We start from the raw sequence: 25,915 nt of genomic DNA on the forward strand, positions 1-25,915 counted from the left end.
TACTGAAAGACAAGTCTTACCAAAAAGATGTCATCTTTCTTAGTTTAGAGAAAAGTTACATTTTCAACATGCTTATCTAGTGTAAAACGTTCCTGCTTAGTTTATTAGGCTCCTTGAGTTGAATTTCAAATTTTTTTCTCTTAAATCTATTTGGCTTTATTTTCCATTTACTTTTAAGTTAAAGCATGTATATATACACATATGCATATAATTTTAGTTCTAATATCCCATTGAAATAAACTGTGAATCATTAAGATAATATAATTTTGTTGTACTCAGATTCATTATTTATATTTATGCTTTATATGCATAAGTTAATTTATGCTCATCTATATTATTCTTGAACTCACATCATTAAAATGATTCAATTTATTGTACCTGGATTCTTATTTATATATCCATACCAAAATCAACTTCTCTGTCAACTGCCATCTGAATGATGAAAGTGTTGTTGAGCTTTCCTTGACCTTCCAAGGCAGAGATTTTCCTTGCTTCCTCCTTCTGTTTCTTAATATAACCTTTACCATTGGTATTATGGTTACATCCACTTCCCTCTAATGTAGGTGAATTCATAAAGGAGAGCAATCATGTCATTTTAATATCCCCAATTTCTAATACCAAAGTAGGCTCACCAGTAATATCAATTGACTAATAAATGAATGGTTTATATACGTCTTAATTCTGATTTATAATACTTTTACATTCCAAACAAGAAAGGTGGCTTTTATTTCATTCCCAATTATTGCACTAAAACAATTATTTTGACAGCTGTAATAATTTTTAGTAACTGATGTGTATATTTGCTAAAATATATTTTGTATGTTTTTTTAAAGGGCAAATCTTATATACAAAGAAAAGGCGAAGGGGAAGCTAACATTTTTAAAGACTCCTTATGGCCCAAGTCAAACCAGTTTCCATAACTGATAGGGTGGAGCTGAAATTCAAACTGAATTTGGCTGTCTTCAAAACCATGTTTTCTCTTTATGGTATGGTTTGAAAAGGGCTGAGAAAGCTCCTATCTCAAGAATATTTTCCTGGATGATGGCTGAAATCATATCTTTAAAGTTCTACTTATTTGAAGGTATCTACTAGACAATGTATTCAACATTATTAGCCTTTAATGGCTGGGTGAATTAGCTTATTAGTTCCTTTAAACATCAGGAGGTGGGAGGGAGGCAGAAGTTTGAGATGCAGGGCTCTCTCACAGGAAGGCAAGCGGGCCTTCATGGGCACTTCTGGATAGCTTTTCAGCCATGTGTTTGTCCTGTTAGGAAAGAGCCATGAAGAGAGGAGGAAGGCGGGACACTTGTCATCTATTAAGTATTTTCATCTTTGAGATATCAGCTGAAATTCTGAAACAAGAGAAATTCCATTCAACACTGAGTTATGCATTATTTTGTGATCATTTTATGTAAGGTGAAGAGATAACTATAAGAATGCAAGTGTCTTCCTAGTAATACTTGGTCTAACGAGTAGTACTTACTTCAATTCATGAATACTCATGGCAGTGAAAGAACTGGGCTTGTTATGTCCCAAATGATAAAACTGAAACGATATTTTTTGGTATGTGAATCACCATCTGACATGTCAATATGGTCAATGGCAAAAGTGAGTCATGATATTTGCCAAAGCACTGTTACAGACTGGTCCATGGTCAGGGTGGAAACTGGCTGAGAAGGGAAAGAGAGGTGACGGGGTTCTTCTAAAGAGCCCGATACTTATACCCGCCTTTTCCCTGCCTGAGTTCAGAGAAAGTTGAGAAAAAGATAGAAAAGACAGATGAAGATCAAAAGTATTAGTTTTATTGGTATTGAAAGCTGGATTAGAAGTTTGTATCTGAAGCAATAGTGAGCTTCATTCCGTAATTAAATCTACCTCTCAATCGTGGGCAAAGCAGGAAAACCGAGTCCATCTTTGTACATCTTAAAGCAAGTGGGAGCAGAGGCATGGGCAGGCTGACTTTCAGGAGGCAGGAGGAAGGGCCTCACTGAGCTGGACCAGCTCCTTTCCTGATGCAGCAAACTGAGAACTCATTCCTTCTTCCTTGCTAGAGTGAAAGGCAGAGAGGGGCCAGGGAAAGCATGAGGAATGGGAAATATGTACTCCACGTTAATTAGATTCATAGGCTTGCCAAGGAAGCAGTGTTAGAGGAGGGTTTTTAAAATGAAAGAAACTTGAATATGTTCAAAAAAGAGGTCCTTGCAGGAGAAAGCTTGAAAATATAGGAGGGATGAAGTAAGTAAATAGCTTTGGACCCAGAAAAGATGGGAGAGGATGTGATGAAGAGCATAAAGTTGTAGGCTTAAAAAGGTGGGAGGACACCTTAATCTCTAAGTCAGGAAGGAATAAAACAAGTGTAGGATCATATATGGATACTTTTGTAGGGAGGGTTGGAGGTTAAAGTAATTGATGTTTGAAGACTTCAATATTCTGGTTAATCTTCTAAAATAATCCTGAGAAGAATCAGAGAGGGAGGGCTGTGTAGTGGCACCAAGGGCCCAGCTAAATTTCAAGCCTGTAAATATGGAGAGTCTCCCGTCTGCCTGGCTGTATGATTTATTCCCGCAGTTATCGGCAGCCTGAGCTTGTCAGTGTGCAGAATAACAATAGTAACAGCAGCTGATATTTATTGAATACTTCCTGTGAACTAAGTATTCTTCTAGCTGCTTTATACGAATTACTTCTCTTAATGCTCATATACCACCCTATAAGGGAGACTGTTATGACCCCCAATTTATGGATGAGGCTCAAAGAGATTAAGTAAGGAGCCCAAGGTCAGCGTTAGAAAGTGATGGTCTAGTTTCAGAGCTCACATTCACAATGACTGCATGATACTACCTCTTTTAAAAAATTAGCGTTTATTGAGTACTTACTTTGTGTTAGGCACTTTAGCTGTATTAGCATATTTAATCTTTATCAACCTGTTGAGGTAGTTCCATTATTTCAGAGGAGAAAGCCATGATACATTGAGGTAAAGTAACACAGGTGAAGCTCACAGAAGTAAAAAGAGGTGGAGTTGGGAATCCAGATTTAATTAACCACTATGCCATATGCATGGTTGAATGGATTCTGGGTTGGAGTACGGCCCAGTGGATATATGGATATAGCAGGATGGTGGATGTTAGGGTCTTGAGCAGTGAAGATAATCGACCATGTGGCTCAGATAAGTAGGGGGAAAAGTGAGGGCAAAAAGGAGATGATAGATTAGGAAAAGCTTGAGGGGTTCATTGACTTGAGATTTTTAGGGAATGAATCTTATGGTTGGCAAGAATAAGAATCTGAGAAAGCTAGTGGACTAGAAAGTTGTGGTAGAAGGGTGAGATATTGATGTTTAAGGTTGAATTGTTAACACGCAGCAGTTCTGGATAAAGAGGATGTATGGGGTGTGGCTAATACTGTATAAAGGTGAAGGTCAGTGAAGACGAAGGAGTGAAAGAACTGTGGAGCTGTGCTATTGGGATGGGTCGACCATCTAGATTTTAAATCTCTTAAAATCATCCCAGAACACATAGTAGAAAGGAAAACTGAACTAAGTGCCAAAGGCTATTATGAATATGGGGGAATGACCAGCGAGTCTGTGTATGGCAACCATAAGGAGGGACAAAAGAGGAGATACTCAGATTGCAGGAAAGTAGATGAGTACTGGTTTGAAAGTGACATTGGAGAACTGAGATAATGCAAATTTGTCTCTGGTCACCCTGATACAGGGAATGAAATGCTTTGCTCAGTAGGGCTGCAGGGGAAGTGGTTTTCTAGAGGAGAAGGAAGCTTCAATTGTAATATAATAAAAAAAAGGTAGAGAATGTATTTATTGAAAAGTTTGGGGACATAGGGAAGTTGTTTAGGATAGATGGGAGAGGTTCCACAGGGCAGGGTGAAAGGATTGTAGGCAAGGGAATAAGAAGTATTGGGATAAGTAAGAGGGTAGTTGAGGATGAGTATACCAGAGAGTATAAAGGAGACCTGTGATTAATTTGGCAGAAAATTATATGGACATAAGCAATCTGACCGAAAAGCAAATAGCTAAATAGTGACTTGATCCACCTATCTCCTAGGAGAAATTTAAATTGCTGTTCCCATTCCTAATTTCAGTTAATAGTGATAATATAGTAGACTGAAAATGAATTATGGATTAAAAAGTACAAAGAGGTACTGGTTCCTCAGATTCTGGAAAGTAAACAAAGAGACCACATAACTTGTGAAGCAACCCAGTAATACACCCAAAAAGCTAGAGACTCGTTTTAGATCAGATCAGTTTTTTGATCAAAATCTTGCATTGGCCAACTTCTTTCCATCAATTTTCTTTCCCTCTATTTTGTGGCCAAATTATGTTACAGTTTGAGTGGTAATAAAAGATAATATGGTTGTGAAGTGTAGTGGAATTTTCTGGGCTCCCAACCATCCAGGAGATGAGAGCAAAAAAGGAAAGCAGAAGGTAGCCTAAAATTTGTATTGAAGGATAACACACAGAAAAGTACAAAAATCCTAATGACTCAGTTCAATAATCACAAAGTGATTAGTACCCTAAGAGGTACTAATTAATAATTTCTATATGAGAAGCCACAGGTGTACAGAATAAGACGGTGTGAGAGCACAGTAGTCTGAAAAGGAGATGGTCTTTAAGATCTGGACACAAGATTGTGACCAACCAGATTAAGACATCGCACTCCCTCACGAGGCAGTCAATCCTATACTTTGATAAAACTTAAAATGGCTTCCACCTGTTTGCTTAAAAAATCCTTCTTCAAAGACACTTGGGAAATCAGTTTCTTGCAGAGCCCCACATAACACTGGGAATAAAGTTTGACAAATGCTCCATTCTATTGGTACATTTTCTTTAACAAAAGAGAATTTTCATTCAGGTGACAGTTTCTGTAATGCGAAGTAATTTTTTTTTAGCAACTGTCTTTGGAGTCATCTTTTAAACCCAAACTATGAAATCATTTTCAAATCAAATCATCTGTAGAAGACCAAGCAAGAGAAAACTAGGTTTCCAGAGGGGGAAAGAAAGGTGTATAATGGAAGGTTTCTAGGGGGATGGTGGTCGTAAAAACACGCTTCACTATTTTTCTTCGGGCATGCAGCCTCCATTAGTATGTATAATAAGCCAGCTCAGAATGTGTGGAAATTGTGTATGAGAAGAGTCGCGATGGGGAGTTTTCAAATCATTGTGGAATTCAGTGTCCATTTCCACGGCTCTACTGAAAATGTGTCTTGGTCCGGGCACGGGAATCTCCTAATTATAAATCCATGGAACCTTTTGGAGGTTTGCCCGCTGCTCACCACACCTGTAATCTTGAAACCTCCTTTGGCCTTTGTGACACTGTGATCAGCTTTGTCTCCTACTCTGATCATTTCTTCTCAAGTCTTCCTCAGTAATTCTCATGTCTTTTGTTTACTCTGATATCCTGTGGGGCTATGTATAGTTCTTTCACGTCAAAGTTATTTAAAGTTTCTGTTCCTTTGCACGTCTTGTTTTTGTTGTTGTTGTTTACTGGGAATGCCTTCTCCCACCTTACACACCAGACAAATCCCTTCTCTTCCTTCATTCATGATACTGCTCGAAGCCCAGGCCCCCCAGCTCCACAGAATAGTCTAGTCGCGGGATGGATATACTTCCATATCAACACTAATTTCAGTGTTTTATAATTATTTATAAAGTATCAAGGCTATGACTCAAATGGAAAAACAGGAATCACAGCCAAATCTGAAGAGCTTGCCAACGTGGCGGACACAGGAGGAGGTAGATGAGGCCGTGTTTGTGGTGACGGTGGTGGGGTTGGCTGTCAGGTGGAGAGAAACTACCTAAGCAAGAAACAAGCCACTTTCATCCAGTTCTTGCAGGGATCAGTAAAATAGAGACCAGACTCTTATAGATAAAGAGGTAAAGGAATCATTTAGTGGGGAAGGTTCCCCAGAAAGTCTTTTATGTGGACTCTTTTTCAGAAAGTCTTTCAAAATGCAATATGGTTCAAAGGAAATCCTGACTGGGAAAAAAAAGATATTTTTTTCAGTCAATGATATTGCTTTGGAAGTCTCAAATCAGCCTCCACTTCTTTTTCCTTCTTCACGTTCAGTGAATTACTTTGTGGTCTCTGTGCCACAGGAGCAGAATCTGCTTCTGCAGAAGTCACCTGTCACCTTCTAATTACCACTCCAGTTGTGCATTCCCCATCCTCCTGCTGTCCCACTTCTCCCCAGCAGTTGACACTGCTGCCCTTCTTCATGAAAGATGTTAGCTCAGGGCTAATCTTCCTCAAAAAAAACAAAAACAAAAACAAAAAAACTAAACAATGCCCAGACATGTGCTTCAAAGATTCTGATTGAGTTGGTCCAGGGCAGAGCTTGGACATCAGTATTTTTCATGTTCCCCAAATGACTATACTATGTAGGCAAAGTTGAGAACCATAAACTGAAGTATATAGAGGTCAAGAAAATGGGCACTGTTCTCGCCCTGATGGAGCTTAAATCCAAGTTGGGGAGATAGACGTTAAGAAACAAATAGTCATATATGTGTATCATTAAAAGTTGTAAGTACCATGAAGAAAATGGACAGGAGACTTTGAGACAAAGAATATAATAGGACAATGTGTATGGGATCATGAAAGATCTTTCTAAAAACGTGATATCTGATGTGATTTCTTAAGGATAAGTATACTGTGGCCAGGCAATAAGCAGATGGAAAAAACATTTCTGGTGAATTTGAGTCATGGAAGAGTCTGGCATGTTTTGAGGAAATGAAAGAAAGTCAATGTGAATAGTGTGTAGTGAGGGAAGGGGAGAGTGGCTTAAATGAGGTTGGAATAGAAAAAAGGACTTTGTGAAGAATTTGTTAGGTTTTTCTTAGGTGCATTGAAAAACTATTTATAGTCTTTTAGAAACTAAAGCAATTGTTTTATGTATTTATTTATTTTTTGAGGATGATTAGCTCTGAGCTAACATCCGCTGCCAATCCTCTCCCCCCACTTTTTTTTTTGCTGAGGAAGATTGGCCCTGAGCTAACATCTGTGCCCATATTCCTCCATTTTTTATATGTGGGACACCTGCCACAGCATGATTTGATAAGCAGTATGTAGGTCCACGCCCAGGATCCGAACGGGCAAACCCCGGGCCACCAAAGTGGAGCGTGCAAACTTACCTGCTGCACCCCTGGGCCAGCCCCTCATTTTTAACTGTTACTCTGGCTTCCCTGTGGAGGATAAGAAGGGTTCAAAGCAGAGCATATGGAGAGGTACTAAATATAAGCCTGAAGCCTTCGGTAAAGATGATATGGTTGCTTGGACAAGGGTGTTGGCAATGGATATGAATAGAAGCCTGTGGACTGAAGGTCTATTTTGGAGGTAGAATTAATAGAACTTGTTGGCAGGTTGGATATAAGGGGTGGGGGAAGAATACTCATCATCAAGGATAATTCTCAGGTTTCTGGCTTAAGAGACCGAGAGCTGGTAGTGCCATATACTTTTTTATTTAGTAGATGTTGTTTTAGAGCAGTTTTATGTTCACAGCAAAACTGAGTGGAAGGTGCAGAGATTTCCCCTAAACCCTCTGCCTCTACACATATCTTTATCTAGATTTGCCTTTTCTGGACATTTTATATAATTGGAATTATACGATATGTGGTATTGCATCTAATTTCTTTTATTTAGCATAATGTTTTTGAGATTCTTCCATGTTATAGCAGGTTACAGTGTTTCATTTCCTGTTGTTGAGTCGTGGTTCATTCTGTGGATAACCGCATTCAGTTAATTTATTAACCTGTGATGAGCATTCGGATTATTTCCAATTTTTGGCATCTTTAAATAATGATGCTGTAAACATTCTCATGCAAGTCTTTGTGTGGACATATATTTTCATCTCTCTCGTATAGATTCCCAGGAATAGAATTGTTGTGTTATATGCTAGGAGGGTGTTTAAGTTTTTTTTTTTTAGGCTTTATCTTTTTTTTTTGAGCAGTTTTGGGTTCACAGCCAACTTGAGTGGGGAGTTGACATATACTCTCTACCTCTACATGTCATTATCACCCAAAGTTCATAGGTGACATTACAATTCACTCTGCTGGTGTATTCCATTCTGCTCTCATCTTGTTTGCATGGTTTCTGAGGAGAAGTTGGGTGTAATTCTTATCTTTGCTCTTCTCTGGGTAAGGTGTTTATTTCCTCTGCTTCTTTTTTTCTTTTCTTTTGGAGGAGATTAGCCCTGAGCTAACATCTGCTGCCAATCCTCTTCTTTTTGCTGAGGAACACTGGCCCTGAGCTAACATCTATGCCCATCTTCCTCTACTTTATATGTGGGATGCCTACCACAGCATGGCTTGACAAGGGATACATAGGTCCGCACCCGGGATGTGAAAAGTTGAACCCTGGGCCACCAAAGCAGAATGTGTGAACTTAACTGCTATACCACTGGGCCCGCCCCTTCCCTCTGCTTCTTATAACATTTTTTCATCTTTGATTTTTTGAAATTTGTATATGATATGCCTAGGTGTAGGGTTTTTTTGGCATTTATCCTGTTTGGTGTTCCTTGAGATTTTTGGATCTGTGATTTGGTGTCTTACATTAATTTGGGGAAATCCTCCATTATTATTACTTCAAATATTTCTTCTCGTCCTTCTCCTTCTGGTATTCCCATTACGTGTATAGTATACCTTTTGTAGTAGTCCCACCATTCTTGGACATTCTGTTACACTTTTATCAGATTTGGTTTTTTTTCCTTTTCCATTTTGGAAGTTTCTGTTGACATATCTTCAAATTCAAAGATTCTTTCCTCAGCCATGTCCAGTCTATGAATAAATCCATCAAAGGTATTCTTCATTTCTGTTACCATACTTTTGATCTCCAGCATTTCTTTTTGGTTCCTTCTTAGAATTTCCATATTTCTGCTTCCTTTGCCCATCTGTTCTTGCATGTTGTCTACTTTTTCCATTAATTCCTTTAACATATTAATCATAGTTGTTTTAAATTCCTAGTCTGATATTTCCAGTATCCCTGCTATATCTGAGTCTGATTCCAACTCTCTCTTTGTCTCTTTAAACTGTGTTTTTCACCTGTGTTTCCATGGAGAGTCTTTCTGTAGCCTTCATGCACCAGTAGGGCCTGCTTCAGACTTTTTCCTGGGTTTACCTTCCAGAAGAGAATGTGTAAATCAAGAGATTCCCATTTTATGCAGAATTAAGTGCAATCTTGCAGATTTCTAGAATTTGGTCTCAATTTATCTTTACAAGCTCATCTCTGACTATAGCCTCATCCTTAAACTGGCCAACGTGATGTTCACTGAATACTGGCCCTAAGCTTTCCCATAAAATGTCTTTATTTTTACCCTCCCCTTAGCCTGGAATGCATTTATTCCTTCTTTTATTGCCAAAATTATACCCATCTTTAGGACAAACTCAGATACTTTTCCAGAGCTTTCTAAAGGATATATACCTTTACCATAGCTTTTGATGTATACCTCGTTTACAACAGGTATTAGGGGACACTTACTATGGGTTGATTATGTTATCACCAGTCATAGAATCATTCTCTAATCCCACCCTCTCCCATTATTGAGAAGGACTTGATAGGAGTGGTCATTTCTTATTGATCTCTGTACTCCCCTTAGATCCAGCACAGTGTTTCTAAGTTAGTAGATGCTCAATATTTATTGAATAGAATTAGTATCTCTATAAGATACCATATAGACAATGATATTTTACTTAAATTTCATTTTAATCAACATTTCATGAGAATATTTTAATATGTAAAAATAATGATTAGGATATCAAAATGATTTATAAAGATCATTCTGTTAACCTAATGAAGCCAGCTACATCTGGGGTCTACATTAGCATAACCCCACTCTATATTATAATTGGGGACTAAATTTATTTATTTTTTTTTGAGGAAGATTAGCCCTGAGCTAACATCTCCTGCCAATCCTCTTTTGCTGAGGAAGACTGGCCCTGAGCTAACATCCATGCCCATCATCTTCTGCTTTATATTTGGGATGCCTGCCAGAGCATGGCTTGATAAGCGGTGCATAGGTCTGCACCTAGGATTCGAACCAGCAAACCCCAGACTGCCAAAGCGGAGCACGTGAACTTAACCACTGCACCAATGGGCCGGCAAGTGGGGATTAAATTTTACTAGATAAAACAAAGTTAATGTAAATATATTTACATATTTTAATAGTGTTTTTGAACTGGCTCTTCTTTGAGATTTTTTCCCTATATAATTTATAGAAGAAAAAAACTGTTGAAAACATTTTAGGCAACCGTATAAACCATTTTTAATGTCATGTTAACATGCTCTCACTATAATACTAAATATAAAATAAAGTAGATACATAAATAGATGGTTTAAATGCTATTAATAAAATAAAATATACACATTTATAATCAAATAACTTTCAGTGAATAGTAATTTTTAAGTGGTTATAATTTTTTAAGATTATTTTTAGGGTGATTTTGTGCGAAGAGAAGGTTTTAATTGTAATGAGAAAAAAATAAACATATTAATAAGACCATTTGGGCATAAAATATAACTAAATCTACATAGTCTTTGGAAGAGAAATAAGAGAAACCATTCTGTTTAGTGATGGTCTAATTAAGTGAAGTGTGATAGTTCATCGTTTCCACCACCTTACAGATTAAAATAGTAAACTACATACAATTTAACTATGTTGTAATTTATCATTTAAAAATATCTATCTACCTGAATAACTGCTACGAGCTATTAACTTTGCCCCCATTAGAAATCTTCTTGGATCTCCAGCCACATTTGCATGCACGTGTATACATGGCTAGATGGGAAATGCAAATAGACCAGTAGACATGATAGCTTTCTTAAATTATATTTTGCAACCTATATGGAGACCTCCTCATGTGTATTCTCTTTGCAATTTAAATCAAATATAGATAGAAAATATATATTTTAATTGAATTTGAAATATATCATTTAAAATCTTCAAGGTGTCGGTATTTTAGAAATTAATTTAACACATTTGCTAACTTCACGTCAATGAAGACAGTCCAGCACTCCTTCAGTCTCAACCGCGAGCAACTACCCTATTTATTTATATTGATACAGTGTTAATTATTATTTCTTTAAGTAAATAAAACAACCTTAACTTGCTATTGTCTCAGTTGCTCTATTTTATAATTTTTAAGCCACTTGTGAATAATGGTTTGCTGTTGATTTTTAAAAACATTACCACGAGTCGCAAAAGACAAAGTTGATCCTAAGGGATGATGACATATTTTTCAGTTTTCACATTTTTCATGACTTAGAAGGGCTACCGCCAGCTAGCTTTGGGGACTTCATTTTCAGCAATAATTTTCTAGAGTGACCAGCACTATGGGGAAATCTGTGCTAACTGTTTAAAAAAAAAAAAAAAAGCCTACAACTGAGTTATTTGCAGTACTGTCATGCTAACATTCAACTCAATAAGACCCAAGAAATCTCAGGAGAGGACTCTGCTAATAGCTTCGTACTGACCTCCTGCAGCAGGCCCGGCTGCTGACTGGTGGCCCAGTGGTGAATACGGTAAATGAGCTGTGAAAGCACTGATTTTTTTTAAAGGCTATGATTCCGACTCGTCAGAAGGAAAAAAAAAAAAAGGCAATGAGTTATATAATAGATATATATTTTTCTTGAATTCCCCCCTTCAGACCCTCCATCACAGGAACTTAAGCATGACCTGGAATATTAATTATGTCAGGTTGAGCTACGAGCAAATGTACCATTTGTTACCCAGTCACCCTTAGCATTACATTAATATTTTGAACTCTTCCATATTTCTAACAATCTATCAGTTGGCTCTTTTCTTCTCAGTTTTTATTCTCATGCTTAAGGATTGAACAGGAAAGTACTTTAAAAATGCAATGGATTCAAAAGCAAATGGATATACTCGTTATATTTGGAGCATCTACTGTTTTATTTCATGAAGAATGTTTTTATGGTTATTTTCCACTCACGCATTGACCTTTATTTTGTAATTGCCTGGGGGAAGCTACAGTCTAATTTTTTTCTGTTCTCTTTGTTTCTGAGGTTTACTTTTAAAACAAGTTTCTGTAAAATAAAAAGAATTTGAAACAGGACCGCATACACCTAGAATTCCCAAAACACAATTCCTAGTGCTCCAATTTCATATGTTGCCATATGAAAAATAATACTTTCTCATGATTTCAAAGTAACTGCTTATTCCAGGATTGAAGAACTATTAAGTATACAGGGTCGGGGGGAGAATTCAAATTTTACTTTTGCCAATGACAATTATGCCTCAAACAAGAGTCACTGATTGCCACAAAAAGAAACAAAAATAAAAAGTATTTTCTGAATTTGTGATTCAGAAGGAATTCAGCATTTGTGACTACTGTGAGGAAAACAGTTCTGAAAGGAGGGCTGTCTAAATTACATTTGGGTTCTAAGTTTTAATAAAAAATGCTTTAAATAAATAAGATGCTAAGCAAATGCAGAATAGTAGTAAAGATTGCTAAGAACTACAAAGGGAAAGTGGGCCAGAGAACTGTGAATGAAATATTTGCTGGGGTAGGGACTGCTGAATCAACACTGACCAATGCACTTCATCATAATTATCAGGACATACTAGTGCCAGGGGATTTATAAAAATCCCACTCAGCAAATAATTGCCCTGCTGTTAGGAGATAGTCAGGGTGTTAACACACTGTCACAGTCCAGCATTTAGTAAGATAGTCTACATTCAATTACTCTTGCTGAGAACTTTAAGGAAACACGGTCATTTCTCAGGTCCGGCAGCTATGCTCCCACATACGTCTCAGACAATAGTCATGTTAACCCTCAGAGACAGTACCCCAGAAGGAATAAGAATTCCATGGAAACACTAGGGACTTGCAAAGAATATATTTGGTATAGAACTCATCTATAGAAAGCAAGATTTCTAAGATAAACTCTGACTGAAAAACTATTATAAGTGCCTTTTCTCTTCTTTTACTTCGGTTAAGAAAATAGAATTTTTAAATGTTTTGAGCCAAATTATAGAGTGGGGTCTAAATGTAGACTCCAGATGTAGCTGGCTTCATTAGGTTAACAAACGATCCTTATAAATCATTTTGATATCCTAATCGTTATTATCATATATTAAAATATTCTCACGAAATGTTGATTAAAATGAAGAAATTTAAATAAGATACCATTCTCTATATACGAATTCAATTCAATCAATACTGAGCAGCTACTAGCTTAGCAACCTTTTGCTGGATCTAAGAGGGGTACAGAGATGAATAAAAAGTGGTCACTCCCATCAAATCCTTCTCAGTCGTGGGAGAGGGTGGGGTTAGGAGAACGATTCTGTGGCTGGCAATAACATAACCAGCCTGTGGTAAGTGTCCTCTAATACCTGTTGTAAACGAGGTATACATCAAAGGCTATGGTAAAGGTAAATAGCCTTTAGGAGACTCTGTGGAAAAAGTATTTGAATTTGTCCTAAAGATGGGTATAATTTTGGTGATAAAAAAAGGAAGAAAGACATTCCAGGCTTGGGGGAGGATATACAGTCATGTGTCGCTTAACCAAGGGGATACATTCTGAGAAATGTGTCCTTAGGTGATGTCTTCGTTGTGTGAACATCGTTGAGTGTACTTACACAAACCTAGATGGTATAGCCTACTACACACCCAGGCTATATGCTACTAATCTTATGGGACCACCATTGTATATGGGGTCCATCGTTGACCGAAATCTCGTTATACTGCACATGACTCTAATCTATAACTTCTTTGAAAGAAGTTGATAAGATTTTGAAATAAACCTCAAATATTTTGCTAAGATATTTAAGTGGCTTTGGAAAACAAGAGTGAAATAGAGGCTTCATGGGCCTTTCTGAACAGCACATTGTTATTCTAGATAAGCATTTAGCATTTATTTTTTGAGTGTCTACTATGTGCCAGGCGCTCTGCCAGGCCCTGGGGATGCAAAAATATCTAAAACAGAGGCCCTGTGCACCAGCCACTTGCTTGAGGAAGATTGACACACACAAAGGTAACTATAAAGCAATGTGATAGGTCCTGGGATGGAATTAACTCCGGGCTATTGAAGAAGCACTAGGAATGGGTGCTAACTTGAGCCTGAGTTGGTATGAGATAGATGTTAACAATTAATGAAGTGTTAGCCTGGACATATGAAATTTTCTAGGATAGTTTTTCAAAGACAACTCTCCTAGTTAACCATAATACTTTGGAACTGCTGATTCCATGAGGTACATATAGCAACCAGAAATATTTATGGCTATGATGGGGGCATAAGAGAAAAGCACATTTTTAGGAAAAACAGAGAGGTTTAATGGATACATTCTTTACATTAGTCTACAGTGTCTACAGAGCAACCAAACAAGTCGTACTATCCTTTAAAATGTAACTTTTCCTTATGAATATGCATTTGTATATATGAAAAGAGTATCAAAATATGGTTCTTTACAGTTTGTGTACTCAAACACCATACAGTTTTTAGACAGTGGACATCAGCTAAACCTGGCCTTACTATTTGTCATACATACATCTACTGAACCTCAGTTGCACAGCAGGCACTGTGCTAAGTCTTGACTATTTTGATGCAATGTGTGGCAAGATGAGTGGTAGAAATAGCAAGAGTAGTATAACAATACAGAAATATAGCACCTAACCACATGAATACAACTCGTTAAATACAGGACCTTATTTTGAATGATACATAATATACACACATATATGATACCACCAGTTGGATTATTATTTTAGAGTAAAGAACTTAAAGTGAGTGCCATGAATTAGGTTGTGTGATGCATAATCATTCAACCAATCAAATACTTATTGAGTACCTACCTTGTAGCTGCAACTGGTTCATGCATTGTATATTTGAGTTTACGTGAGTGAATGTATGACTTATAGATATGATTACATATTAAAATGTACATAGTTAATGGTTAGAATACAGAATGAATGACTTAAGGTCCTTCTGGTATTTTTTTTCATAAATACAGTTATATAAAATATGCCATGTGTGGCAGATAGAAACTAACTCGGTAGTTTTTAACATGTTTAGTCTTCAGCCAGGAATGATTCTGAAATTATTGGTCTGGAGTGGAGACAAAATTTTTTGTAGCCTCCTTCGATGAATCTGAAGTCTAGTTAAGAACTAGAGTTGTAGTTTAAAACAGTCCTTTAACATGTGAAAATTTTTGTGGTACAACTTTATCTTCCTTTTATTTCGTGTGGATATTAAAGATGAAAGTCAAAATTATGTTCTTCTTTCCTAGATTCCAGGTATATACAATTCACCGTTCAGAAAAGATCCTGATCCGTGGGAGTTGCGGTTACAGAAGGCAAAGCCTTTAACACACCAGAGACCTAGAGTTAAGCAGAAGCATTCCATCAGCCTGACCAGCTGGCTGGCTTGTACGAGCAACCGTTCCTTTCCTCGGTCTGAAATTCTGCCACCCATTAATAGGAAACAATGTCAGGTACTCATTAGTCCTGTATAAGAACTCTCTCGATTGCGTTGTTGTTGTTTTTAAAAAAAGTTGTTGTTTTGTTTTGTCTTTGTGACAAGAAAGAAGAATGATTTTTTACAGAATCTAATTTTATTATTTGTTTCTTTTTTGGTGAGGAAGATTTCCCCTGAGCTAACTGCATTGCAAATCCTCCTCATTTTTTGCTGGAGGAAGATCAGCCCAGCTAACATCTGTGCCAGTCCTCCTCTACTTTGTATGTGAGATGCCTCCACAGCATGGCTGATGAGTGGAGTAGGTCTGCACCTGGGATCCAAACGTGCGCTGCAAACTGGGGCTGCCCAAGCAGAGCGCATGGAACTTTAACCACTTGGCCACAAGGCTGGCACCTACAGAATCTACAGAATCTAATTATAAATAATAAATATAAAATACCTTTACAATATATACCAAGGGAGTGATCAATATTTCTTTGGTACTGAATTTTATTGTTTTGAATATGAAGTTAACATAGGATTTTTGGCTAGGATCTAGACTTTTTATGTAAAAATATTGTTATAATAGTACTTGTTATAACCTATGGTTGCTAGAAAAATCTTATGTATTATCAATTTATTTGATTTAGTCTCTCATCTGCTGATCCATATCTTTATTACACTTGTAAACATAATTTAGGTTTGAGCAATGAAAAAGATTAAGTTGGACAATTAGAAAGGACTCAAAATAATGCACAACTCAAGCAGAGACTATAAATCTTCAGGATGGATTGGAATAGAGCAGGATTGGCCAATGACTTCCTGGGATTGAAGGGTGGAGGGGGATGTGCTGAGTGATGATTGTCACTGTCCTGAAAGTCCCAGAGAACAGCAGTTCCACCATCCCCATCAATATCTAAACTACAGTAGGGAACTGCCACTGGGCATCATCGACCTAGAATTGGGTTGATTTTGGTTCACACAGTAGGGTCCTAGAACTCTCACATATTAGCAGCCTATGCAGGCTTGCCTCTCTCTGTCATTTGCTGCGTAATAAATTACTCCAAACCTGATGGCTTAAACCAACATACATTTCTTATCTCATGGTTTCTGTGGGTCAGCATTGTAGATACAGCTTAGGTGAGCACCCTGACTCATGATCGCTCATGAATTTACAGTCAAGGGGTCAGCCAGGGCTGTGGTTTCATACGAAAACTTAGCTATGGGGAGAAGAAGATGGTGGGGAGGTCCTCTTCCAAGGTCACTCACATGGTTGATTGTTTTCATGTCTCAGTCCCTCCTCATGTTGACGTCTCTTCAGTGCTACCTCAAACATGGCAGTTGGCCTCCCTCAGGGTGAGTGCTCTAAGAGAGACTGAGAGAGAGCCCTCAAACAGAAGCCACGGTCTTCTGTCCTCGTGGAGTTGGGGTGCACCATGCTCCTGGCACCAGCGCAAGGATGTGTATGCCAGTTAAGAAGCTCACCAAATCTTCTTGTGCAAGAGTTTTTATAAAGTTTTATCTCCAATTCCACTCTCCTCCCTGGAGATCAGAGGTTTGGCGGGAAGTTCCAACCTTCCAATCACTTCAAATGATTTCTGGTGACCAGTCACATCCTGAGACCATCTAGGGATCCCATTCTAAATTACCTCATTAGCATAAACTCAAGAGTTGTCTCATTATGAATAAGAAAAGACACTCCTATCACTCAGGAAATTCCAAAGATTTTAGGAGCTCTGTGCCAGGAACAAAGATCAAATATATTTCTTATTATACCACAATGGTATATATATGAAGACACAAAAAAAATACATACATTTATATAAAGATATATGTGTGCGTATGTGGCCTATACTATATGCATGGAAGATGTTACGTATTGTATCCTCCTGGTCCTCCTGCCTCTCCTGCACCCCATATCCTTTCTTCCTTCCTTCCCTCCTCCCTTCCTTCTCATTCTTCCTTTACCCATCTGTTCTTCCCACCTTCTTCCCTCTTATCTTTCTTTGGGTTCTTCTTTCCTCCCTTACTTCACTTCTTTTTTCCTTGTTTCCTTTCCCATTTTTCACGGAATGAGATTTTTAACATTGTGGTTTTCTTTGACTGAACCACGTCCTGTATGTTACCTAATAGTAAAAACGTACATTCATCATTGGGGAGATTTAAGGCTGTAAATGCTATAGTCCAAATGATAATATTTGTACTCTGACAGTCTGTCTACTTGTGAGGTGGATTTCTTAAATGTGTGAGATAATAGTAATCAGTTTAAAAAATAAGGTCATTATTATTTAAGCTTTCGGAAGAGTTTAAAAACACAAGATGACTATAAAGTAATGTGAGTTATTAAAAATATATATAAGAATAATATAAATATGTTTGACTCACATTATCGGGATTTGGTTGGAGGCAAAGAAAGTTAAACATTAGAAAACTATTAGAAAGTTAAACATCTAAAACTATTAGAAAACTATAGATAAGTCTGAGGAGACTTATAGGTTCAGGTTGAATCTTAGATGGTCTAGATATTCCAGGGATTAATTTTGGGAAATGAGTACAATTCACAGATCTGAAGTTTGAAGGTATGTCCAAAATCTGGGACTCCCTGTCACTCCAGGCATGGTTAGTATAAGTGATCACTTGAGATCTAAAAGGCAGTCTATCAGATTAACAGAAGACAGATTACAGAAGGAAACACAAATTAATAGAAGCTTTGGCACAAGAGAAGCTTGATAGTAAGATGTCAATTACTAACCAGGGAGGAGGACTACTGAGCTCAAAGGCAAGACACTGATTGTCTAAGCTATAAATGTATGGACCAGACACTGAAAGACACAGGGAGATGGGCATGATTATGCTACCACACATAATTGGGGTTCTCTTGGCCAATGCGCATAAAAAACCAACTAGTTACAACATCAGCCTTTGTGAAAAGAGATCAGCTTTATTCTGTGAGATTGATCTGCAGGGAGGTGGGGGGCATGTGCCCTCAGATCTGTCTCCCCAGTTCAGGATTTGGGGTGAAATTTAAGAGGTTAGGGAGATGAGGCTGGCACACAGAAACACTGGCAAGAAAGGTTTTTGATTGGTGGGCTTCAATCATTTATGATGAGATTCTAAACATTTGTGATGGGGTTCTAAACATTTATGATGATGTGGGAAAGGAATTTTAACACCGGATCTTCCTGAATGAGGGACCCCTTGCTTCTGATAGGAGTCTGACTTTTAAGTTCTGGTCATGTCCTTGTCTTTTGGTTCCAAGGGGAGGAGAATCTTTGGTTCTATGGTCATTTCAGGTCAAGATTTCTTCTTCTGTGCATGCTCTAGCTACATGACATTGCAAATTTTCTGAAAGGCAAGTTCTTAACCACTTTGGTGGTAAGATGGGGTGAGTTGAACTGGTCCTGATGGGCCCATGGTTACAATTACAGAAGGATTGGGGTCACAAAGATTATACTGAACCCAAAAGGAAGACTGGGTCTATTTTTATTCCATATTTTACTACTCAAGTAGAATTCTTCCTCTTCCATTTCCTTGTCTCATTGGAAATAGTAAGTTCCAGATTATATAGTGGGATAAGCCTACAAATGGATGTGTGTGTTATGCTGATACACCAACAAAGGTTAGAAGGCAGATCTTGGCCACCAAGAAAACCGTTACTCCTTGTGAATACTGGCCCCTTCAAAGTCATAGCCTTGGCCATTTGCTTATATATTTGATGCTACTATTGTTGAAAACCTTTTACAAACTCCTCTTGAAACTAAGAGTTATAGTAGTAAAAATAATAATAAAGCCGTAGATACCATTTTTGACTATTTACTATGTTCTAAGTAAAATTCTAAGAGTGTTACTTACATTATCTTACATATCTTAAGAGCAAATTTGTGAGATAGCTAGTAATCCATTTTACATACAAGGAAAAAAGGCCTAGAGAAATAATTTGCCTGATAACACAACCAAATATTAATTTTTAAACCATAGAATTTGTCAAAGTAAACAATTAAGAATCTGTAAAAAAAAAAGTCCCCATTTGATTTCTTAATCATGAACTTGGACTCACGTTACTGTATCTTTAAAAACTAAAGTTCCAATAAAAATCCATTAACCACTTTCAAATATAGCAATCCTCCTGTCCAGCTGTGAAAAGTACTAGATGATACTTATTTGCCATTTGTGTTATTTACGGTCCATGACTTTTATGGTAACTGGTTCCTATTATTGGTTTCTATTAATGTAAAACATAAGTGAACATAAATGAGGCGTGAATCATTTCTTTTTATTAGCCCCACAGTCTTCACTCAGTGCTTGCAGTAACTCCAGCTGTGTCTTGTTAGTGATAACCTATTTAAAGAAGAGATCTTGAAGGATGAGGAATATGATTAGAAGTCTTTGTCCATTTTATATCACTTCTCTCCTGCACAACGATAAGTAGTGAGAAAAGAAGGCACTATGTAATTCATAACACAGCAAAATGTCCCGCACCTCTGATTTGTATTGTGCTTACTATGATTCTAATCAGAGAAGCAGTGGATTCTAGCAACTGGTATAACTCCTAATTTAAAGGTAGGATATGTTGTGAAGCACAGTTGAAGCTCATGGATTTTCCTCTGCTGTATATTTACGTCATTAAATGATTGCTATTGTATCAGAGTTATTAAGCAATACTTAGAATTTTAGATAAAGAATACTTGAAATAATTAAAAATGTGACTCTTCTATGTTTTGGGGGGCCGCCAATTAAATATAAGATTTGGCATTCACCTAAAAGCTTTATTTTAATGAAAACACACTCACTTTCTTGTTTATATTTATAGTAGGGCTCTTTGAAAGCTATACTCAGAATCTTTTCTAATATTTTTACTTAAAAAGAGAGAAAATTGTTTTTAAATTATATTAGAAGAAATGTGCTTTTTAAAATTAGAAAATAAAGCAATCTATAACTACAAATTTACAAGTTCTAGGATAAAAACTCTTTTGATATATGTGGGGAAAATTCTGCTTCATTTAAAACATTTTAAATATAATCACTTGTAGGGTGAGAACATTCCTTGAAGATAAGTGGTATTCTTGTTTTGTCATATATTTTCTAATTCAGAGAAGAACAAATTGTTCTTTAAAAAGAATTTAGTAAACTTGTGATATTTTATAGATATTCATTAGCCTTGGTCATCAATGATATGACCAAAAACCCTCCATAATAGAATTTTTGCCCCATCCTGTCTTGTCAGGGGCCCTTCCGCGATATCGCTGAAGTGTTGGAACAGCGCTACAAGCCTTTGGAGCCAACGTTGCGGGAGGCAGAACCAATCAATGAGTTAAAGGAGGCCAGAGAGGACCTCAGGAGACAGGAGTGGATACGAAATGTAAATGACAACATGTGAGTTCTTAGCTTCACAAGAAGTAGCTGTACCATGTTGGGTGCCTTAAATTTTCTAATATTTTCCATTTCCTAATATTGTAGAGACTTTTATTTGTGAGAAAAGGTGAAGCCACCATCGATCTATTCAGAAGTAACCATTTTTCAATATCTAGATGTTTTAGATAATGTCAATATTGATGACAATATTGATGGCTAATATATATATACACTATATGTTAATTACTCAAAGAAAAAAAGAGAATGAATGGCATTTCAAGGGAATAAGTGACCACTATCCATGCATCTGTGAAGGTAATTTCCTTAATTATCCATTGAAAGCATGTGTATTTATGATGCTTCTAAAATAAGATCCATCACAACAAAAACGTTTTTCTTAACATGGACTAAATTTCATTTGTATCCATTGATAAAACAGTAATTTTAATAAATCAGGGGCAATAAAAGCAGTTAATTTCTTTACAACTGAGGAAGAGGACTGAAAAAGATAAAGGATGACCCAATAGTACATGCAATTTTAAATGATTTTATTAGCATCATTGATTTGGGTCTCAATTCATACATCTTTCGGCGAGACATTTCCTCTCTTTTAAGGCATTTGTCATCAATGTAGTCATATATAATTTATAAATAGACCATTTAAAATCAAGAATGGCTTTTTAAAAATTATTATCCTATAATGTATCTTGTAATTATCTTTTACTGTATCTTATAATAATTCTTTAGTACTATATATACTAAATAGTAAGACAATTATTCTAATATGAATTCTTATAATAACTTTAATATAATATATAAAATAATATTATGTTACTATACAAATGTCACCAACATATGGACAGCAATTATTATTATTTTTTAATTGAGGTCATAATAGTTTGTAACATTGTGAAATTTCAGTTGTACATGATTATTTGTCAGTCACCCCCTTCACCCCTTGTGCCCACCTCCCAACCCCCTGCCCCCTGGTAACCACTAAGCTCTTCTCTTTGTCCATGTATTGGTTTATCTTCCATAGATGAGTGGAATCATCTGGTGTTTGTCTTTCTCTGTCTGGCTTATTTTGCTTAACATAATACTCTCAAGGTCCATCCGTGTTGTTGTGAATGGGATGATTTTGTCTTTTTTATGGCTGAGTAGTATTCCGTTGTATACATATACTACATCTTCTTTATCTGAATATCAGTTGATGGGCACTTGGGTTGCTTCCACATCTTGGCTATTGTGAATAATGCGGCAATTAACATAGGGGTGCATAAGTTTCCTTGTGTTGTTTTCAAGTTCTTTGGATAAATACCCCATAGTGGGATAGCTGGGTCATATGGTATTTCTATTTTTAATTTTTTGAGAAATCTGCATACTGTTTTCCAGAGTGCCTGCACCAGTTTGCATTCTCACCAGCAGTGGATGAGGGTTCCCTTCTCTCCACAACCTCTCCAGCATTTGTTATTTTTTGTCTTGGTGATTATAGCGATTCTAATGGGTGTAAAGTGATATCTAAGAGTAGCTTTCATTTGCATTTCCCTGATTATTAGTGATATTGAACATCTTTTCATGTGCCTATTGGACATGCGTATATCTTCTTTGAAAAAACGTCTGTTCATATCCTTTGCCCATTTTTCGCTCTGGTTGTTTCTGTTGTTGTTGCTCAGTTGTGTGAATTCTTTATATATTATGGAGATTAACCCCTTGTTGGATAAATTATTTGCAAATATTTTCTCCCAGTTGGTGTGTTGTCTTTTCATTTTGATCCTGGTTTTCTTTGCCTTGCAGAAGCTCTTATAATTATAATAATTTTAATATAATATGAAATATTGTTATAAGTTGCTGTACAGTAGTCAGCAACACATAAACTGCAATTATTATTGTTTTACATAATATATAATATGTACTAATCATATTATGTGTGTTACATAATAATAATTTATATACTAATAATTCCAAAATACATTACAGAGTATATTTTGTTATATAAAGAAGCTAGAATTACTCTTATCCAGCACAGTGGCTTTTGGGCCATTTTATCAGTCAGAAGGCATATAAAATGTGCTTTATTTTAATCATGCATTTCTGAAGACTCTCTTGAAAAATAAAAATTGTTACACAAAGTCATATGAAAGATAAAATTGGCAAGCATCTCAAGTAATTTTTATAAAGTTTTTCATTTTATAGCAATTACTTGAAGTGAAATAATTACTAACTGCTTATTTAATTTCCTGGCCTCATAAAGATAGACATGTGAAGAAGAAAAATAATTTTCTTCAAGAAGGCACAAGAAAATAAAATGAATTTCTTTAGGAACAAGAACAAACAAATAAAGCTTCAGCAAATTCTTTCAGTAATTGACTGAGTTACCCATATATGATGACTAAGAAAATAAGAAACATTTATTTCCAATTAGTTTTGGGGAGGTAGGTTTGTTTTACCAAAGGGATTATAGAAGATTAATGCTACTCAGACTTAGTCAAGTAAAAATGCAATTTAATAGTGAATATCCAAAGAGGTATATTAGTCAGAATTATTTTTCCATTTTCAACAATACAAAGGTTTGTGAAATAACAAGATTAATTGCTGAAACAAGTAATTGGCCACATTGATATTTCTACAGAAATCATTGTGTATCAAAGATACTGAATATCCTTGCTTAGTATTTTCCTTGATAAGCCTGGAAAGATCAGCTATCATTGCTATCCCCAAAGAAGTGTGCTGAGCTTGTACTTTCCGTGGAATACTTGTAGATATCTTCAGCCTCTATGGTACTGCTAATGACTCTTTACCCTGAAGCTTTCAGATTGAAAAGTGCTTCCAGGATTATCAACCAATCAGAAACAAACCAAGTTGGGAATGCTAAAGAAGTTACTTACAGACTTGAAGCTATCGTATTTGCAGCATAGGACTAGGCCATTGGCCTTAGCAATTAGCCTAAGAATAATTTCATTTTTTGGAGAATTGAAGCAATGATATCTTGTAGCTTCTTCTGACACCATTTTGATTTTTGTATACTGGATAACATAATTGGAGTAGCAGACACTTGGTCCTGTCCAAAATGTCCGTAAGACATTTGGTCCATGCCAAAAGATCCTTGACATTTGGTCCTGTCCAAAACATCCATGAGCACATTTGGTCCATGCCAAGTGGTTTCAGACAGGGCCAAATATGACCAGATATCAAGGACCTTTTGGCGTGGACCGAATATCTGATGGATGTTTTGGACAGGACCAAATGTCCTGCAAGGAAATAATTGTATTTTGTGAGGCTAAAGAAATGTTAGAAATTTAGGTTTTATATCTTTGCAGATAATAATTCTGTGAAAGAAATTAGGAAAAAAAGTATCCTTTTACCACAGAGATGTACGGTTTTTTAATGCAGGGGGCCCTTTTTTTTTTTGCCACATTACCAATTTCACCTCTAGGAAATTGAAGGCAATAGGTTTGCCATCCAAGGGGCTTAATTAGGAATTCTCTATCTAAACCTGAAAAAGTAGAGCCTTTTATTTCTAGTCTTAAGAATTCAAAGGGAGGTATTATGTCTGAGGGGTTGATACATTTAGCTATTTTGTTTTCATATCATTATGAAAATTGCAGTGTGGTGATAGTAGAAGGAAAATGGGCTTTGGAACTAGATCTATGTAAGCTCAAATCTTGGCTCCATGACACAACTGCAGTATGATTGTGGGTAAGTAATTTAGCCTTCCTGAGCCTCTATTTTCCTGTCTGTAAAATGGGGAGAGAAATGTTATCTTAGATGCTGTAATAAAGATTGAATGAGATAATAAATATAAAATGCCAGGAACATATAAGAGTCTTAATAAAATAATTATTTAATATTTTATATTTGCTACAAACATAGTAATTCTTTTTGTAATACAAAATGTGAGGAGGAAATCAAGGTTCCACTGATGGCCTGGATTTCATCTACGAGTCCCAGGAACCAGGAGTTAAGGGGGATCATGAGCAGAGCTCTTCACAGGCCACTGTGTCCTAACCTCATAGGCGATTTCTTCTTTAAGCTTCTGAACGACAAATTTTCTGAGTGTATTCGTTTGCTTGAGCGATCATAGCAGAATACCACAAACTGAGTGGCTTAAACAACAGAAATTTATTGTCTCACAATTCTGGAGGCTAGAAGTCCAAGATCAATGTGTCAACAGGCTTGGTTTCTTCTGGGTGGTGTGAGGGAGAATCTATTCCAGGACTCCCCTCTAACTTCTCGTAGTTTGCTGACAACCTTTGGTGTTCCTTGGCTTGTAGAAGCATCACTCTGATCTCTGCCTTTGTTTTCACCTGGGAGTGACCCTCTGTTTGTGTCTCTGTCCAAATTTCCCCTTTTTATAAGGATACCAGTCAAATTGGCTTAGGGGTCCACCCTATTCCTTGTGACCTCATCTTATTACATCTGCCACAATCCTATTTCCAAATAAGGTCACATTCTTTAATATGTTCTTTAAAATAAGCATAGGAAGTGGGACAATAACATTTTACAAATAAAGTGTGGATTACAGAGGGCTTTTCAGAAGTCACTTTAAAGCTTCCCTTGTTTGTTCTTGTCCTTAAGAAACTCATTTTATTTTCTTGTGCCCTCTTGAAGAAAATGGTTTTTCTTCTACACATGTCTATCTTTATGAAGGCAGGAAATTAAATAAGTAGCTAGTAAATAATTGCCAAGTAGAAGCTCTCAGCTAGATATTGTGAGGAATATAAGGGAGTATTTACTGATTCAACAAATATTTGCATGTCAGGAATAGTTCTAGGCTCTAGAGATACAGCACTGAATAGATGAAAATTTCTCTCTCATGGAACTTCTATGCTTCTAGCTTTAAACTAAACCAGAAAACCTAATGAAATCCTAAATGAGAATTACCATAGGGAAGTGCTGGATAAATAGTCAAGTGTTTGTTAAAGACCGTAAGGGCCATGATTTTTTTTTTAATGTAAAATTTGCTCTGGCCTCTGATGATCTTGGAAGGTATTCTTCACAGAAAAGGAAATGAGTTGGGTTCTGTGAAAGATGGTTAAGATTTTGATAGAGAAAAGCAGGTTGATGTTATGAAAGAAAATGGCGGTGGGAAAAGTTCACAGAACAATGAGAAGACCAGTTTGACAAAAACTAATTTTTATGTGGGAGGCAGT

The 25,915-nt window shown here is 36.6% G+C and overlaps 1 protein-coding gene across 2 annotated transcripts in view; it reads left to right on the plus strand.

Moving 5' to 3' along the window:
* SPATA17 (spermatogenesis associated 17) overlaps positions 1 to 25,915 on the plus strand; it is a 196,294-nt gene that overhangs the window by 101,643 nt on the left and 68,736 nt on the right. For both annotated transcript variants that reach the window (XM_070501595.1, XM_014849877.3), the window contains 2 exons: positions 15,247 to 15,450; positions 20,638 to 20,786. In XM_070501595.1, the coding sequence (XP_070357696.1) occupies positions 15,247 to 15,450; positions 20,638 to 20,786 (353 nt within the window). The remainder of the gene's footprint in view (positions 1 to 15,246; positions 15,451 to 20,637; positions 20,787 to 25,915) is intronic.

The sequence above is a fragment of the Equus asinus genome, chromosome 30 (genome assembly GCF_041296235.1).
Source record: "Equus asinus isolate D_3611 breed Donkey chromosome 30, EquAss-T2T_v2, whole genome shotgun sequence".
Lineage (NCBI taxonomy): Eukaryota > Metazoa > Chordata > Mammalia > Perissodactyla > Equidae > Equus > Equus asinus.